The sequence below is a fragment of the Oncorhynchus mykiss genome, chromosome 5 (assembly GCF_057628025.1).
Source record: "Oncorhynchus mykiss isolate SJ-2025 chromosome 5, ASM5762802v1, whole genome shotgun sequence".
In the NCBI taxonomy this organism is placed as follows: domain Eukaryota; kingdom Metazoa; phylum Chordata; class Actinopteri; order Salmoniformes; family Salmonidae; genus Oncorhynchus; species Oncorhynchus mykiss.
The window spans coordinates 45,946,461-45,966,232 of record NC_143026.1 but is presented as its reverse complement, the minus strand read 5'-3'; the positions used below and the strand labels follow the sequence as shown (position 1 = coordinate 45,966,232).

Here is a 19,772-nt window from a genome sequence, read left to right as displayed (position 1 = left end):
CCTCTTTGATGTCAAGTAGTTCTAAGTATCACACTAGTATGCAACACCTTAACTGCACTGATGTCTGTACCCATGAAGCTAGCTGAAACACTGTGTCCACAAGTAAGAAGACAAGGATCAATTCAGGGATGCTGACGACTTTCACTCTGCATCAGCGTTAGTGAGGCAGTGCTGCCATCTAGCGGTTAGTACCATGAACACATGCAATGAGTAAATAGAATCAAGTCATACAAGCGTCATTGACTCGAGCTTTATTTTATTTGAAAAACAAGTGAACCATTATGTACAGTACATAAAAAAACATGGGGTCACAAACATGGGAGTTTTTTGTCATTTTTCTTTATAGGTTCATCATTTCAGAATGATTATTTACAACAGGAAAAAAAGCACACATGTAATCTGTACAACATAAGGTGAGACAAACATAATTACATACAGTACATCATCAAATCGTTCCTAAACCAGTAGGCTTTATTAATAAATCACAAAAACACTCAAAAAAAGATTCAAATCAAGGTGTCTTCTATTTTTATTTTTTTTGCTGACTGAACTATAGTGCCCTCTACTGGACAAGATAGGCAATTGGACTTTGGCTCTCCCCTTTATTCTCACTGGCTGATTGGGGTCGTGTTCATTAGGGCACACTGTAGCAAAACATTTTGCAACATAAAACAAAATTCATAATCCCTCCATGTTTCACTATGTTTTCCTTTGTTTGGTGCCTTATGAATACGACCTGCGATGCACTTTCTGGCTGGCTGGCACTTATGCTGCATTCATAACCAAGTAGGAAGCTGGTCATTACCAGTTGTAAAGTGATAAATACCAGTTGGATGCATTCACATGCTTTGAACTCATTGAGGAATGCTGATTGGCTAATGGCCAACAAGCTGCTCAACCATAAACTAAAAGTACAGCTATCATGCTTGTAAACCAATTATAGTATTCAAAACCCATATTAATTGATTGCTTTTTATAAATTGTTTTGTTGTTGCATTGAACTCTCAAATGCTGTTATCAAGGTCATTTTCTTAGTAGGTGACGTCAGTGGTCAGCATGTGGGAGAAGTTGTAGCTCAGGGACGATAGACGAGTTTCCAGTAGTACATACCAGTTAGAGGGGCGTTCAAGTGGATTGTTCCCAGCAGGACACGACTCACATCCTCAGGGGCAGCAGTGTCTACTCTGCTTGTTTTCTATGGGACTCTTAATTGATTTAAAAGTGATTGCATAGATCTGAGAGTCAGCTCTCTATCTCAGGCCTAAATACATCATGGATTGGAAAGCAATCAGCAGACACTGACACTTCAACAAACAGATCGAAAATAAATCGTCATCTTCATTCATAGTGCTTTTGTGTTTCAACACAACACTGCTTAGGAGTCGGCAGAGGAAAGGTTGCCAGGTATTATGTGATCAAAAGGTCAAAGGTCACACTGTATTTAGTTCCAAGGACGTTGACAGATTCCTTTAAGCCCTCATCTTGATGTTGCATTTTACTAAAGCATTTCAGCAACAATACAATTTAAAAGAGAACATTTTATGAATTTGAGTGAGTGAAAATCGCACGATCCTACAGTAAATATGTGAAATCAAAAACGCTTTTGATGGTTTTAAAATCTAAATGTCCTTTTCAACACTCTGTCCATATCATATCAAACACACGTTATCATACATACAAAGCAAAACACATCATACAGTCACTGAGGGGGTTTGAGGTAGCCTGATCCCACATCTATTTCTGTTGTTTTGCAATCTCGTTTAGTTTCTTTGGCTGACAATGACCAGAGAAGTTGGCAAGAAGACAGCACAAACAGGTCTGGGACCAGGCTAGATCTGAGGGGGCCTCCATTCTGCCCTGAGAACATTCTGGTCACTTTCAGACTAAAGCACATTCATTCACACTGGTTAAAACCTGAATCCTATACGGCAACAGCAGAGGCTCAAACATGTTATGTTACCATGTCAACAAAGTCTTCAAACATGTCAACAAAATCTGCCGGTCAGCAATAAAACCACACAGAAAAACGTTATCTAAATAAAGTTGAAGAAAAGAGTAGTCAGTGTTTTTACATGTAAAAAAGCACATTAATTCACTCAAACAGGTCAGAGTGCTTTAAGGATATTTCTAATGGTGTGTTTGTGACAAGTGAGGACAAGGCAAACATGCTCATATGATGTCAATGGGACAGGAGTCATTATGAAACATTAATGGCATGCCAGAGATAAGGAGAGGGAGAGGGAGAGGGAGAGCTTCCCAAAATAGCTCCTATTAAAATAAAGGATACCAAACGGTACTCAAACAAAATCAGAGTCATATGAAAAATGGATGACATGCCAGAGATAAGGAGAGGGGATGCTTCTCAGAAGAGCCTCAATAAGAGAACTGCTTCTGAACAGCACACAAACAAAACCCACAGAGAGAATTGCTTAGTATGCCTCCAACAGCTGATATGACTTGGCAACATACATTATTGTGTGTTGTGGGGGCGAATAAGTGTCTGTCTGTATGAGCACACTGCGTGTGTCAACAACAGGGGACCTGATGGACTATGTGATGAAGGAATGGCAGCCACACAGAGAGTCTATACAAGAAGAAGAGATTCTAGAACACACAACCTCTCAGTCAGAAGCTGAGGTCCGATGAGACAGGTCAGAAGTCATAGAGATAGATGCCGATGTATCTCTGGGGTACTGGTGTCCTGAAGTACACACACATTGTGTTAAATAGGACTCTCTCTTCAAGTCAGACAGAACACACACACACACACTGTGTTTACTATTACTCTCTGACAGAACAGTGTGCGACAATGAGCCAGTAAGTACAGACGTAATAGTAAAGGTAATAATGAAGGTGTTGAAGACAGATCAGAGCTTCATGTGATCTACCAGAGATCAGCTAGATCCAACTTCTCATGCACTGTTTGACCCTCAGCGCACACCATATCTGTAGTTCTTTGTAGCTTGCTGATGGGTAGAAGAATACCCAATTTCCCACTCCTCCTCGACCCACTCTGTCTTTCAGCATTTAGGGAGGGAAATATTACAGCCTATTGAAGAGCTCTGAAAAAAGCCCTTTGTGCCTTTTTTTGGGGGGGGATATACAGTGAGATGCTCCTTCTCGCCTCCTGTCTTCTCTAAGTACACTCTTTTGTCTCGGTTTAGTCGGCCTCCTCCCCACTTATTCACTTTGGACATCCACATCAAGGTGCCTTGCAGTATGGGGAAGCGGGTCGTACCACTGTGAGCGCAGTGCTTTGTATAGGGGTGTTCAGTGAGATGGGTGCTATAGTTCGCTGTGGCGTACAGGAGGCTCCAGCTTGTGAGACAGAGCGGTCAGGACTTTGTTGAACTTCTCATAGCGTTCCGATTGGCTGCCCTCCGAACCCCTGCTTCCCCATAGCAACCTCATCTGGAACTCTGTCCGGAAGATCTCCAGAACTTCCTGACTCTCCTGGAAGCCTGGTGGAGGGGGGAAGAAAGAGAGAAAGAAAGAGAGAAAGAAAGAAAGAGAGAGGACAGAACATAAGAGAGAAGATAAAAGAGAAGAAAGTGGAAAACAGGCTAGTTAAGGTAGTGATTGACATCCTGCTCAAAACACCAGTCATCACCAGGGACTGGAATCAATAAGAACACACGGCCAATGTAAACACACTGTAACCATCACCCTACCACAGATGTACACAACGCAACACCTCAATCGTTATTTCAGATCAATGACAATGAAGCATAACACATCATATCGAACACACCCACACCGTCAGATATTACGATGCCTCAGCATCAGGGAGCAACATAACAATTTAACATGTAACGCAATAACTACAGTTATTACTCTGTCAAATAAATCAATGCACACCAGACACTACTCAGACAAGGCCTTAGTGGTTAGTCCATAGTAATGTCAATAAAGCCGACACCACACACTACTCTATAATACTATTATATACTCTATGGACGGTCTCCTGGACCTGGATTAAGCCTAATCCCATCACGAGGCTAAAAAACACACCCGACGGAGATTGAGTCTGTGATTCTCGACTGACGAATGAGCAGTGGTGATTTTAGCATGTAAGTCTTGGTTGGGCAAACTCAACAACAACAAAAAATTGGATGCATGCCAGCAAAGCCACTACACAACACGACACTAAACAATACATGAATTGCACGATAATGGTGACAAACGGTGCCCACTGTTAGGGCCAGGGCCTACATAAAGCTGTCCCAACAGCAGAGCTTTCTTATCAGCAACCATGGAGTGAATCCTTATCCCCGCTAGACCTGGCTATTGTCTGGCAGCGAAACCGTTCATTCAGCCTCATTTACTGCCTTTAAAAAAAACATAGCTGATATGGCTGACTTGCTTAAACAAATGTGGTTTCTACTGACAATTGAGATGTACAAACTACGGCATAAGGGGACGATGACCAGATGAGAGGCAATCCGTGATTTCGATTAAGACATTAATGAGCGAGCTAAGACGGACGTAGTCAATATAACTACTTGTTCAGCACTTTTGAAATGTACAGCGACAGCGATTCAGAGCATGGGCCGTTCTTACAGTATTCTCCCTGTACACCAAGTCAGAACCGTAGGATAAATAAAGGGGGCATTTAAGCAGACAATGAAAGCGCTTACGTTATTCAATGATTACATTTCTCTAAAACAGATTATAGGCTACATGTGCACTACCAAGTCAGAACAGTAGGCTAAATTATGAGGGGGAAAGGGACCAAATTATTAAGGTGAGGCACATGGGCTACTAACAACTTACTACAAACATACTTAGTATTATTTTCTTAGCTACAGTATACATACTGTATCTCCCTGGCATATTACATCAATTATGCAGCAGCATACAAGACATTATTGGACTCACAGTTGTGCTGTGCTCACTTGAACAGGAAAGTGGCGCAGCGGTCCTTCTTGTGGGGAAATGTGGTCATGAAACTTTGTCATCAAAGTCTGGATTCTCTGGATTTATGGTGCTTTCAATACAACTGGGAACTCGGAAAAACATGGTTGAGTCATGACTTCAGTGATCTTCAGGTCAGAGCTCTAGAAAGAGGCCAGAGTTCCCGACTTGGAATTCAGAGTTGGATGACACTTCAAATTGTATTTTCCCAGTCGGAGCTAATTTAAAAAAATTTTCCCCCTGAGTTCCCAGTTGTCTTGAACTCACTGAAGTCTGAGATTTCCGGGTTCCGAGTTCCAGTTATTTTGAACATAGCAGAAGTCATGATGGATTGACAGCATGGCCAATGTATTCAACCTTTTCTGGCCCATGGTGTTGGGCGTGAATGTTTATCCTTTTAAGCTTGGAAAAGAGACTCTTAAACCTAGACTACAAACCCTCTCCACCGAATAGCAGGCAGGGGAAGCAAAATAGTGATTGCTTTGCAGCACTTGCAGTTAGCTACTGATTCTTTCCCAACCACTCATTGTTGAATTTGAGATTTCCAACTTGTTGTGTAATGTTTATGTCCAATGGCCGATGAGCACCGATACGTTTTATCTATAATTTCTCTTCATATGACAAGAATTGAAAAGGATTTGCCAGGAGATTGTCAACGTGATTCATAATGATGACTGCTTGTCTAGCTTGCCAGCTAAGATTTTGAATGTATGATGTTGACATGATCAGTCTAATCAAAGCTATGGTAGATAAACTCAGCAAAAAAACAAACGTCCTCGCACTGTCAACTGTGTTTATTTTCAGCAAACTTTTGTATGAACATAACAAGATTCAACAACTGAGACATAAACCGAACAAGTTCCACAGACATGTGACTAACAGAAATGGAATAATGTGTCCCTTAACAAAGAGGGGGGTCAAAATCAAAAGTAACAGTCAGTATCTGGTGTGGCCACCAGCTGCATTAAGCACTGCAGTGCATCTCCTCCTCATGGACTGCACCAGATTTACCAGTTCTTGCTGTGAGATGTTACCCTGCTCTTCCACCAAGGCACCTGCAAGTTCCCGGACATTTCTGGGGGGATTGGCCCTAGCCCTCACCTTCTGATCCAACAGGTCCCAGACGTGCTCAATGGGATTGAGATCCGGGCTCTTCGCTGGCCATAGCAGAACACGGACATTCCTGTTTTGCAGGAAATCACACACAGAACGAGTAGTATGGCTGGTGGCATTGTCTTGCTGGAGGGTCATGTCAGGATGAGCCTGCAGGAAGAGTACCACATGAGGGAGTAGGATGTCAGCCCTGTAATGCACAGCGTTGAGATGCCTACAATAACAACAAGCTCAGTCCGATGATGCTGTGACACACTGCCCCAGACCATGACGTACCCTCCACCTCCAAATCGATCCCGCTCCAGAGTACAGGCCTCGGTGTAACGCTCATTCCTTCGACGATAAACGCAAATCCGACCATCACCCCTGGTGAGACAAAACCGCGACTCATCAGTGAAGAGCACTTTTTGCCAGTCCTGTCTGGTCCAGCAACGGTGGGTTTGTGCCCGTAGGCGACGTTGTTGCCGGTGATGTCTGGTGAGGACCTGCCTTACAACAGGCCTACAAGCCCTCAGTCCAGCCTCTCTCAGCCTATTGCGGACAGTCTGAGCACTGATTGAGGGATTGTGCATTCCTGGTGTAACTCGGGCAGTTGCTGTTGCCATCTGTTACCTGTCCCGCAAATGTGATGTTCGGATGTACCGATCCTGTGCAGGTGTTGTTACACGTGGTCTGCCACTGCGAGGACGATCAGTTGTCCATCCTGTCTCCATGTAACACTGTCTTAGGTGTCTCACAGTACAGACATTGCAATGTATTTCCCTGGCCACATCTGCAGTCCTCATGCCTCCTTGCAGCATGATGCCTCATGCCTCCTTGCAGCTCACAGATGAGCTGGGACCCTGGGCATCTTTCTTTTGGTGTTTTTCAGAGTCCGTAGAAAGGCCTCTTTAGTGTCCTACGATTTCAGAACTGTGACATTAATTGCCTACCGTCTGTAATCTGTTAGTGTCTTAACGACTGTTCCACTGTTCCACTGGTGTATGTTGATGAATTGTTTATGGTTCATTGAACAAGCATGGGAAACAGTATTTAAACCCTTTACAATGAAAAGTTATCTGGATTTTTACAAATTATCTTTGAAAGACAGGGTCCTGAAAAAGAGACGTTTATTTTTAGTTTATAACGTGATTTGATGTCATTTTATCTGTGGCCAATGACCTTGAGCTTTCTTGGATGGGCACATCGAATGTAATTCAATGGCAGCACCCAAAAGGGCTTGAACTTTCAAGCTGTCAGATTTTGCAGCGACGTAGTGTCCCCATGAGTGACAGAACACTGAGCCAATCAAGGCGCAACTAGAGAAGAATACCAACCCCTACGCTCTGTATTTTCCACTGGCTGCCCCTCCACCACAGAAAGCACTTGGGGCGGCAGGTAGCCTCGTGGTTAGAGCGTTGGGCCAGTAACAGAAAGGTTGCTAGATTGAATCCCTGAGCTGACAAGGTAAAAATATGTCGTTCTGCCCCTGAACAAGGCAGTTAACCCACTGTTCCTAGGCCGTCATTGCAAATAAGAATTTGTTCTTAACTGACTTGCCTAGTTAAATAAAGGTTAAATAAAAACACATTTTAAAAACTGAGCTAGGCTGAAACATCTGCCTTTTGGAGCTGCCGTACTCAAGAAAGCAAAAAAGAGAACATTTCTAAGCAGTTTTTTTCCGCATTTTTTTTTTTTTTTTTACATTGTTTGCAAACTGGTATGTGACACGTATTAATGGCAAAATAACATGCAAAACAGGCTCCCTGCATATGGCACTGCATCTCACTGCTAGAGGTGTCACTACGGACCCTGGTTCAATCCTGGGCTGTATCACAACTGGCCATGATCGGGAGTCCCATAGGGCAGTGCACAATTCTCCCAGCGTCGCCCGGGTTAAGGGAGGGTTTGGCTGGGGTAGGCCGTCATTGTAAAATAAGAATTTGATCTGACTTAGTTAAATAAAGAAATAAATAACAGGCAAGAACTCAAGAGCCCCACCTGTCCTGAATGACTCTCAACTCTGTGAATGAGATTCTCTTCGTTTCTGACAGTGATCTGGGTACGGTAAACTGGCCTCGTGTGTGCAACTCACTCACTCACTCACTCACTCACTCACTCACTCACTCACTCACTCACTCACTCACTCTCTCTCTCTCTCTCTCTCTCTCTCTCTCTCTCTCTCTCTCTCTCTCTCTCTCTCTCTCTCTCTCTCTCTCTCTCTCTCTCTCTCTCTCTCTCTCTCTCTCTCTCTCTCTCTCTCTCTCTCTCTCTCTCTCTCTCTCTCTCTCTCTCTCTCTCTCTCTCTCTCTCTCTCTCTCTCTCTCTCTCTCTCTCTCTCTCTCTCTCTCTCTCTCTCTCTCTCTCTCTCTCTCTCTCTCTCTCTCTCTCTCTCTCTCTCTCTCTCTCTCTCTCTCACACACACACACCTTACCTTGTAGTTTGGTTTCAGCATTGGTGCGGTACAGCACCCCGTGGTGAGCGATGGTCCGGGCCGCCTCCAGGTGTGACATCACCACATCAACACCCGCCTCCACGTTCTCCCAGGGTTCTATCCCTGCCCCTGGCCCCTCCCCCACGGCCACACCCTTCTCCAACAGAGACAGCAGAGGAACCACGTGAGGGAAGGACGTGTTGGACAGCACACTGCTCTCTTAAATACACACCGAGGACACACAGATACAGAGAGTTAGAAACACTGGTCACTGAAATACTATATAACATCTAGTAGACAGGTAGAGAGACACTCAGACTCATCTATCTTGAGACTTTTCAATAGTGATTCATCTTTTCATTTCTTCACCATGAGATATACATCATGCTTTGTGCGCTGTGCTCTCCTGTGACAGAGTGCCTTGTAGAAAAGTGCTATCTGAGCCTCCAGCTTCATACCTTTGCCATCGTTCATGTTCTTCATGAAGGGCTTGAGCTTCTTCTCATAGAGGATGGCTCCCTCTGTGTGTCTCTGACGCAACGTCATCCACGTCTGCTCCAAACGAGAAATCTGACGGAGAGGTAGAACAGCATGAGTAATGTCAATTAAAATATAATTATGATGTGTGTGTGTGTGTGTGTGTGCATACTTTATGTCCATATACCTGTGGCAGCTCCAGTGCTCTCATCACAGCAGCAAAGCCGAACATGTTCCCAAGGTTGCTCTTGAGTTCAGCAGCCAGCTGTATGGTCTTATGGAGCAGAGCAGCCCTCTCCTCTGTACTGCCTGTACACCCCAGCAGGTCCACAGCCATCATTATAGACATGGTGTAGAACCTGGGAAGGGCGGGATGGGAGATGAAGGAAGCAAGAGATGAGTAGATAGAGTAGATGAGGATACAGTCACGGTTGAGGAGCCCAATTGACTTACCATGACGAGAGTTCACTCATCCCAAGGCTAATTGCGACAAAGAAAGAGGTCGTCTGGGGTGTACGGGAATATGACGGGAGGGACATTTCAATTTCCCAGCGTGTACTCTCTGGCTGTTTTATGTCCAGCATTGAGCTGAACCCTAACCTCTCCATCAGGTCCAGTCTCAGCTAACTCGAACCCAGCTTCATGTCCACATCCAAGTTCAACCCTAGCCTCAACCACAACCCTAAACAGAGCTTCATGTCCACACCCCAGTTCCAATCTAGCCTCAACCACATCCCCAACCCTAACTTCCTGTCCACATCCAAGGTCAACCCTAGCATCAACCATAACCCTAAACCTAGCTTCATGTCCACATCCAAGTTCAACCCGAGCCTCAACCACAACCCTAACTTCATGTCTACATGCCAGTTCAACCCTAGCCTCAACCACAACCCCGTCTTCATGTCTACATCCCAGTTCAACCACAACCCTAGCTTCATGTCTACATCCCAGTTCAACCCTAGCCTCAACCACAACCCTAACTTTATGTCTACATCCCAGTTCAACCCTAGCCTCAACCACAACCCTATCCCTACCCTAGCCTCAACCATAACTTCATGTCACATCCGAGTTCAACCTCAGACTCAGCCTCAACCCTCAACCATAACTCTAGCTTCATGTCCACATCCCATTTCAACCCTAGCCTCAGCAACAACCTTAACTTCATGTCCACATCCCAGTTCAACTCTAACCTCAACCCTAACTCCATGTCCACATCCAAGTTCCACACTAGCATCAACAATAAACCTAGATTCATGTCCACATCCCAGTTCAACCCTAGCCCACTACCATCAACAATAAACCTAGATTCATGTCCACATCCCATTTCAACCCTAGCCTCAGCAACAACCCTAACTTCATGTCCACATCCCAGTTCAACTCTAACCTCAACCCTAACTTCATGTCCACATCCAAGTTCCACACTAGCATCAACAATAAACCTAGATTCATGTCCACATCCCAGTTCAACCCTAGCCCACTAGCATCAACAATAAACCTAGATTCATGTCCACATCCCATTTCAACCCTAGCCTCAGCAACAACCCTAACTTCATGTCCACATCCCAGTTTAACTCTAACCTCAACCCTAACTTCATTTCCACATCCCAGTTCAACCCTAGCCCACTAGCATCAACAATAAACCTAACTTCATGTCTACAGCCAAGTTCAACCCTAACTCCAACTCCATGTCCACATCCCATTTCAACCCTGGCCTCAACCATGACCCTAGCTTCATGTCCACATCCCAGTTCAACCACAACCCAAACTTAATATCTACATCCCAGTTCAACCCTAGCCTCAACCACAACCCTAGCTTCATGTCCACATCCCAGTTCAACTCTAGCATCAAACCTAAACATAGCTTCATTTCCACATCCCAGTTCAACCCTAGCCTGATCACAACCCTAACCCTAGCTTCATGTCCACATCCAAGTTCAACACTACCCTTAACCACAACCCTAAACCACAACCCTAAACCCTCTTATATCCCAGTTCAACCAAGGTGTCAACCATAACCCTAACTTCATTTCCACATCCCAGTTCAACCCTAGCCTGATCACAACCCTAACCCTAGCTTCATGTCCACATCCAAGTTCAACACTACCCTTAACCACAACCCTAAACCACAACCCTAAACCCTCTTATATCCCAGTTCAACCAAGGTGTCAACCATAACCCTAACTTCATGTCCACATCCAAGTTCAACCCTAGCCTCAAACATAACCCTAGCTTCATTTCCACATCCCAGTTCAACCCTAGCCTGATCACAACCCTAACCCTAGCTTCATGTCCACATCCAAGTTCAACACTACCATTACCCACAACCCTAATCCTAGCTTCATGTCTACATCCAAGTTCAACCCTAGCCTCAACCCTAACTTCATGTTTACATCCCAGTTCAACCCTTATCTCCACCACAACCCTAACCCTAGTTTCATGTCTACATCCCAGTTCAACCCTCAACCACAACCCTAACCCTAGCTTAATGTCAACATCCCAGTTCAAACGTAGCATCAACCACAACCCTAACTTCATGTCTATATCCCAGTTCAACCCTAACTTAATGTCCACATCCCAGTTCAACTCAAGCCTCAACTACAACCCTAACTTCATGTCCACATCCCAGTTCAACCCTAGCCTCAACCACAACCCTAACTTCATGTCTACATGCCAGTTCAACCCTAGCCTCAACCACAACCCCGTCTTCATGTCTACATCCCAGTTAAACCCTAGCCTCAAACATAACCCTAGCTTCATGTCCACATCACAGTTCAACCCTAGCCTCAACCTAGTCTATCACCCAACGACGTTACTACAATTTATCCAATTGACAACCAGAGACATTCTTCAAAGGACTTGGTTGGTCAACACGGCCTTCCATCTTCCACCAACCTACCGAAGCGCAACTCAGAGTAAATATTTATTGCATTTTCCTTTTCCAAATGGGCGGTAATTTAGAATTCATAAGATACTGTATTTACGATAGCACAGCTTCTTCCCTTTGTTCCTCAGTCTTCCCTCTCTTTCACTCAAACCCAGCCCTTCTCTATTGTGTAACAAGCTGTCATATCTGTTCCTCCCGCTAGGGACGTTTTCCTTTATGACGTAATTTGTAATCAAGTTGTGATTTAATTATGTGTATGTGTAATTCTGCGTGATTAGTTAGGTATTTAGTAAATAAATAATTAAACCCAATTTTGTATTGCTGATTCAACTTGTTAGCCAGGGTTCGTGCAGATAACTAAGAATTTACAACTTTCAGATGAGACTGAATTAAGATGACGATTAATATTGACTGCTATTGATGTAAAATATGACTAGGTCTTTAAGAGTTTATTCGGAAGATAACAGCTCTATAAATATTATTTTGTGGTGCCCGACTCTCTAGTTAATTGCATTTACATGATTAGCTCAATCAGGTAACATTAATTACGGAGAAATAATTGTATAGAATAGCATATCATATCACTTAATCCGGCATAGCCAAAGACACGACAATGTCTACATCCCAGTTCAACCCTAGCCTCAATCACAACCCTAACCCTAACTTAATGTCTTCATCCCAGTTCAACCCTAGCCTCAACCACAACCCTACATATTATATTAATATGAACCCTTACCTCTCCAGTAGGTCCAGTCTCAGCTGATGTCCGTGAGGTAGAGTCAAAAGCTCAAGTCCTGAACCTACTCCCATCATCCTCTGCATCTCCTTGGTAACGCCCAGTATCCTTGCCACCTGCAGACAGACAGAAGGAGGAAGCACAACATAGAGGTAAGGAGTGAGTGAAGGAAGCAGAGAGGTCGGGAAGGATAGGAGAGGTGAGAGAGAGGAGATAGGAAGGGTTTATTGTAATTTCTATCTTAATGTATTCATGGTCACTGCAACATGTGGTTAATTGGCTCTTAATTCAAATTCAAATAATGAGTTGAGTAAATAGTGTTGAGAGTAGCATAGTCATCCCTGTATTAACCTCAGGTTGCTCTCTGCTGCTCTACCATTAACAGGAGTTAATTGAGCAACACTCTGTGATGGAGTAGTGTGGCTGACCGTAGGGGATTAGTGACATCACTGAGTTACGTTCAGGGGTCCAAGGTGCACAGTGCCAGAATGCTGCTCTTATAACCCTATTCAAAGTCCTATGGGTCCATACTGTATGCACGCGTGTCCATACCGTGCAGTCGGCCATTGTGATGTGTTTGGCAGCCGTCCTAGCGTCCACCTCAGCCAACAACTCCTTGACTCGCTTCAGCACGCTCATCTCCAAGGGCTTGTTCTCCTGGGGGATCAGGGGCGACAGGTACTTCCCTGGTCTGAAGGAGGAGGCAGTCTCCACCAGGGGGGCGCTGAACGCCTCTCCCCCAGCCCCTGCTCCGTTCTCCCTCCCTGGGGCAGGCCCTCGGCCCTCCTCCACACGCAGCCGCTCCACGTAGCTCTTAGCTGGAGGCGTGGGGGGCATACCAGCGGCACATGGAGCCCCGGGACATGGGGCCGGGGAGGGCCTGAGGTCGCAGTAGCTTCCCTCTGTTCCAGAGCCCCCTGCTGGGGCTGGGCAGGAGCAGTGGGCCGGGGTGGAGTGGGAGCTGGCAGCTAGCATGTCGGGTAGGTTGTTGTTGGAGCCAGGGCTGAGCTGGGGCTCGCTGGAGCGTCTCAGGACTGGTGAGGGGGGAACCACTGCCAGAACTCTACCCCCTGACTGGGTTCTGTGTCTGTGGACTGGGGAGATAAGCAGGGGGTTAGACACATGTATTGTATATTCAATATGAGGGTTCAATTCGTAATGTTTCTGTTTAGCTGTGCTTGATTGAGCTCGCCTGGGGGCAATGGAGCTAATGGAATTGTCTCAAAAGTGCAAACCCTACCCATCTTACACTGTAGACAGGCATGCTCAATCAAATGCACCACAGCACCACCTTGTAAAATATGTCCATGACAGAAACACTCACTGTGGCTGTATGCTGGGGAGAGAGGTGTTTCTCCTACAGGAGACAGGGGACAGCGATACTCCTGGATCTGATCCATACTCACGGCACAGTTCCTCATCGCATCCTTGTGGTTGTGAATAGTAGAAGGGCTGCAAAACACAAACCAACACAGTCATTTCCAATTGTTTTGTAACGTGGCTGGGTTCCCATGAACCGTGTGAGAGTTGTCATAGGATCATTTTGATTTGATTAAATGCCCCAAAAGTCTATATTTTAACTTAAGTGCCAGATAAACAGTTGTCCCTTATTGGTCTACTAAGAAGAGGTGAAACACAGGTCAACCTTATCCTTGTCCCAGATCTGTTTGTGCTGCATGGCCACATGGTCATGGCATGACAATGACCATACGAGTTGACAAGGTTTGATTTGAAGGAAGCACAAACAGATCTGTGACCAGGCTAAGCTTGACCTCTCAGCTTGACCTCGGGTTGCTGTGCCGAGGAGGAGGAAACAGACAGTCATGCATTATAAGGATGTGCAGAGAGTTCAGTGTCAGAGTGACCGGTGTAGCAACTAGTTTAACACCGAGCCATATTGTACAGAGTCTAAAGTATGGCTCGGATCTAGCATGCTCTCAGTGAATCAGAGGCAGGGGGTGAGAGTGAGAAGGGGTCAGTACTCTGTCATAACACCGGTGTTCTGACCCAAATGGGCTTACACACACCACCTGCACCCCACGACAGCAGCTTTCACTTCTGGCTTTGGTACCACTGGTACGGGTGTAGCTACTGGGACTGGTACTGGGAGAACTGGTGGTTCCACTGGACTGATGGACTCCACATCACTGACCGCACAATGGGAATGAATGGGCAATGAAACATCTGCTTTACAACACTGAGACACACACACACACACACACACACACACACACACACACACACACACACACACACACACACACACACACACACACACACACACACACACACACACACACACAGAACAAGAATGTCGTAGAAGAAGAAGATAATATAACAATGATACCATGTCAGTCTGTCTCTCACCTGTGAGGTATCAGCTTCTCTGTGGTCAATCCGTCGTTCATGGTTACGCTCCGCCTCTTGATGTACGCTCCTCTCTGACTGGACGGTGAGTGGGCCAGGCTGTGCCTGCTATTGGCTAAGGCAAATGTGGCCTCCAGGTAGCGCAGGGGTAGGGTGCGTATGATTGGACAGTAGATCTGGGCTCCACTGGGCTGGGAGACAGGCCGCCGGCCGGCCACGTAGAACCTCACCAGTTCAGGTATGGAGTCGAAGCTGTCCGTCTCTAACAGGTACTGGACCTTAAGATAAAATAAGAAACACTTAGTTGTCAAATCATTGCAACACAGTCACAAGGACAAAAAGACGATGACCAACAATATAAGGATTAAAATCAGATAGCAGCATAAAACAGTCAACAGTTCATTTACAATAATCAATAGATCATAAAAATATATAAATAGTTTATCCATAGTCACCTTACTCACTAGACTTGTCATTAAATCTTTAAGGCCCAGTGCAGTCAAAAACTAGATTTTCCTGTTTTATACACTTACCGGTCAAGAGTTTTAGAAACAACTACTGATTCAAGGGTTTTTCTTTATTTGTTCTATTTTCTACATTGTAGAATAATAGTGAAGACATCAAAACTATGAAATAACACATATGGAATCATGTAGTAACCAAAAAAAGTTTTAAACAAATCAAAATACATTTAATATTTCAGAATCTTTAAATAGCCACCCTTTGCCTTGATGACAGCTTTGCACACTTTTGGCATTCTCTCAACCAGCTTCATGCGGTAGTCACCTGGAATGCATTTCAATTAACAGGTGTGCCTTCTGAATGAGGAGATGTTCTAAAACTTTTGACCGGTATTTCCACATGATGAAGTGGGAATAACACCCTGAAATTGTGAAATTTATGATAATGCCCTTTTAGTGTAAGAGCTGTTTGAAAAGCCTGTTTTGATGGGCTGGAGTTTTGGCCGGCCTGGTGACCGGTATTTGTTATTTAAAATACTTTTTTTCCTGTGTATTTGAATATGTTTATATGGCTTAAATCTGCAGATAACCTCAACACAGCCATTTCCAAATCCTCCAACATTGTCTCCCACTACCATTTGCACAGGATCTCCTGAAAGAGAAGAATTGTCTGCCAACCAGCCACTGTCACAAGGTGGAACTCAACCGAAAATGATTCTCTCAATGCGGATGAAGGAAAGCATAACACACTGCCTGTCACCAAGCTATCCATGCACAAGAAGTATGTCAGTGCTGATGCTGGGGACATCCTAACCCCCTTTGAGGTTGCCACAGATTGTGTGCAAGGATCTGATATTGTCACAGCCAGCTACATCATTCCATGCATCAGAGGACTGACTAAACATCTCACCAATTGGTTTACCAGGTATAACAAAAAGTAGTTGAGAAGTGCCTGACTGTTTATGAGCAGAAGAAGCCGCACCAGATTGCCTCAGTCTTGGATCCACGCTTTAAACTGGCACAGTGCAATGCCACTGAGAAGGCTGCCCTTACGGCAGGACATCAATGATCTGGACACAAAGTTCACCAGCACAACATAGGATGTCCCACACAGTGAGCCATCACCAACAACAAAGTCGCTTGGACACACTGTTCGGTTGCATGGAACAACCAAAGAATAGAGAAATTGTTGATTACCTCATCACCCCATATCTTCCATCGAGCTGATCCTCTGAAATTCTGGAAGACACAGTCACACACGCCCAACACTGAGCAGAGTTGCTGCTGTGTACCTACATGTCCGAGCATCATCTGAAGCTGTGGAGCTGCTTTTCAGCATTGGGGGGGTGTATCTTCAGAACAGATCGCTACTCAATGTCTGATGAGCTTTTTGAAACTCTGATGTTTTTTTAAAAATATAACATGGCATCTTGTCCTCTTTCATGAGACACCAATGTAAAGTATGGGCTGCATATTGTGATTAACTTCTTCGATATAGGGGGTGCTCTTTTAATTTTTGGATGAAAAACGTTCCCATTTTAAACAAGATATTTTGTTCGACTATGCATATAATTGACAGCTTTGGAAAGAAAACACTCTGACGTTTCCAAAACTGCAAAGATATTGTCTGTGAGTGCCACAGAACTGATGTTACAGAAAAAATCCAGATAAAAATACAATCAGGAAGTGCTGCATTTTTTTCAACCGCCTCATGGCAATGACTCCTTATATGGCTGTGAAGGAGCTAGGAGTCAGCTTACCTTTTCCACGTTTTCCCCAAGGTGTCTGCAGCATTGTGACGTATTTGTAAGCATATCATTGGTAGATTGACCATAAGAGACTACATTTACCAGGTGGTCGCTTGGTGTCCTCCGTCGCAATTATTGCGTAATCTCCAGCTGCAGTATTTTTCCTTTTGGCTCTGATGAGAAACCGACTGCCAGGAATGATTTTTCATCTAATAGAATTGTGAAAAACACCTTGAGGATTGATTCTAAACAACGTTTGCCATGTTTCTGTCGATATTATGGAGCTAATTTGGAAAAAAGTTTGGCGTTGTAAGTGACTGCATTTTCGTTTTTTTTTTTAGCCAAACGTGATGAACAAAACGGAGCTATTTCTCTTACACAAATAATATTTTTGGAAAAAATGAACATTTGCTATCTAACTGAGAGTCTCGTCATTGAAAACATCCGAAGTTCTTCAAAGGTAAATTATTTTATTTGAATGCTTTTCTTGTTTTTGTGAAAATGTTGCCTGAATAGGAAAACGTTGTGTTATGGTAATGAGCTTGAGGCTATGATTACGCTCCCGGATACGGGATTGCTCGACGCTAGAGGTTAAACAGTGAAACAAGACCAATATAATTGTAAATTGTTTGTTATTTTAAATAAAATTAAATCAAATATTTATTAGAAAATACTGTCTTTCAAACACGTCCAATGATATGTCTTTGAAGGAATTGTAAATCCATAACAATACTTTTCAAATAGTATTTTCAAATGCATTTACATGTTCAGCAACTTGTTTTTTCAAATACACTGGATTGAAATACTTGTTTTGAAATGTATTGAAAAGTCATTCAAATACCTGAAATAGTACACGAACCCAGGTCTGCAAGTTACAATACATACCTTCGACTCAGTGCTGGACTTGACCAGGACCTTGGTGATCTTGAAATGCAGAACCTCGTGGTTCCAGCGGGTCGTTAGGACGTAGTCGCCCATGTTAATCAGCGAATCACGGATCAGGAAATCTCCGTTCTGCAGGACTACAGTCTCCGATAGCTGGAGGTAGACAGAAAGGAATTAGGAGGGTTATTTCATATATATAACATTGTTAGATTGTTATGAGGTATCATTGTTATAGTGACATTTTTAGAAGACTGTTTTATCTACAGTTGAAGTCAGAAGTTTGCATACACCTTAGCCAAATACATTTAATCTCAGTTTTTCACAATTTCTGACATTTAATCCTAGTATAAATTCCCTGTTTTAGGTCAGTTAGGATCACCACTTTATTTTAAGAATGTGAAATGTCAGAATAATAGAAGAGAGAATGATTTATTTCAGCTTTTATTTCTTTCATCACATTCCCAGTGGGTCAGAAGTTTACATACATATGTCACGCCCTGACCGTAGAGAGCCTGTTCATTTCTCTATTTGGTTAGGTCAGGGTGTGATTTGGGTGGGCGTTCTAGTTTTCTATTTCTTTGTTAGCCGGGTATGGTTCCCAATCAGAGGCAGCTGTCTATCGTTGTCTCTGATTGGGAATCATACTTTGGCAGCCTGTTTTCCACCTGAGATCTTGTTTTTGCACAGTAGCTGTCTAGCCCTGCAGAACTTGACGTTCATTTAATAATGAAACACCAACAAAATATAAACTATCACGAACACTTTCCACGCTGCGCTTTGGTCTCATTCATTCCACGATGGACGTAACAATACACTCAATTAGCATTTGGTAGCATTGCCTTTAAATTGTTTAACGTTTTGGGTAGCCTTCCACAAGCTTCCCACAATAAGTTGGGTAAATTTGGGCCCATTCCTCCTGACAGAGCTGTAACTGAGTCAGGTTTATAGGCCTCCTTGCTCGCACATGCTTTTTCAGTTCTGCACACACATTTTCTATAGGATTGATGTCAGGGCTTTGTGATGGCCCCTCCAATACATTGACTTTAATGTCCTTTAGCCATTTTGCCACAACTTTGGAAGTATGCTTGGGGTCATTGTCCATTTGGAAGACCCATTTGCGACCAAGCTTTAACTTCCTGACTGATGTTGCTTCAGATGTTGCTTCAATATATCTACATAATTTTCCTCCCTCATGATGCCATCTATTTTGTGAAGTGCACCAGTCCCTCCTGCAGCAATGCACTTCCACAACATGATGCTGCCACCCCCGTGATTCACGGTTGGGATGTTGTCTTCGGCTTGCAAGCCTCCCCCTATTCCCTCCAAACATAACGATGGTCATTATGGCCAAACAGTTCTATTTTTGTTTCATCAGACCAGAGGACATTTCTCCAAAAAAGTACGATCTTTGTCCCCATGTGCAGTTGCAAACCGTAGTCTGGCTTTTTTATGGTGGTTTTGGAGCAGTGGCTTCTTCCTTGCCGAGCGGCCTTTCAGGTTATGTCGATATAGGACTTGTTTTACTGTGGATATAGATACTTTTGTACTGGTTTCCTCCAGCATCTTCACAAGGTCCTTTGCTGTTGTTCTGGGATTGATTTGCACTTTTCACACCGAAGTACGTTCATCTGTAGGAGACACGATGTGTCTCCATCCTGAGCGGTATGACGGCTGCGTGGTCCCATGGTGTTTATACTTGCTTACTATTGTTTGTACAGATGAACGTGGTACCTTCAGGCGTTTGGAAATTGCTCCCAAGGATGAACCAGACTTG

General features: G+C 44.1%; 1 protein-coding gene across 5 annotated transcripts in view; it reads right to left on the bottom strand.

Moving 5' to 3' along the window:
• Positions 1 to 235: 235 nt before the first annotated feature.
• Positions 236 to 19,772, bottom strand: part of LOC110523938 (SH2 domain-containing protein 3C) — an 84,312-nt gene continuing 64,775 nt past the window's right edge. For 3 of the 5 annotated variants that reach the window (XM_090235018.1, XM_036977673.2, XM_090235017.1), the window contains 9 exons: positions 17,999 to 18,151; positions 14,905 to 15,182; positions 13,862 to 13,989; positions 13,090 to 13,631; positions 12,538 to 12,653; positions 9,105 to 9,276; positions 8,899 to 9,010; positions 8,441 to 8,659; positions 236 to 3,461 (listed from right to left, as the gene is read on the bottom strand). In XM_090235018.1, coding sequence (XP_090091144.1) covers positions 3,286 to 3,461; positions 8,441 to 8,659; positions 8,899 to 9,010; positions 9,105 to 9,276; positions 12,538 to 12,653; positions 13,090 to 13,631; positions 13,862 to 13,989; positions 14,905 to 15,182; positions 17,999 to 18,151 — 1,896 coding nt within the window. In that variant the 3' untranslated portion in view covers positions 236 to 3,285. Of the gene's footprint in view, positions 3,462 to 8,440; positions 8,660 to 8,898; positions 9,011 to 9,104; positions 9,277 to 12,537; positions 12,654 to 13,089; positions 13,632 to 13,861; positions 13,990 to 14,564; positions 14,685 to 14,904; positions 15,183 to 17,998; positions 18,152 to 19,772 lie in introns of all 5 variants that reach the window. The other 2 variants (XM_036977672.2, XM_036977671.2) reach the window with 1 other exon arrangement.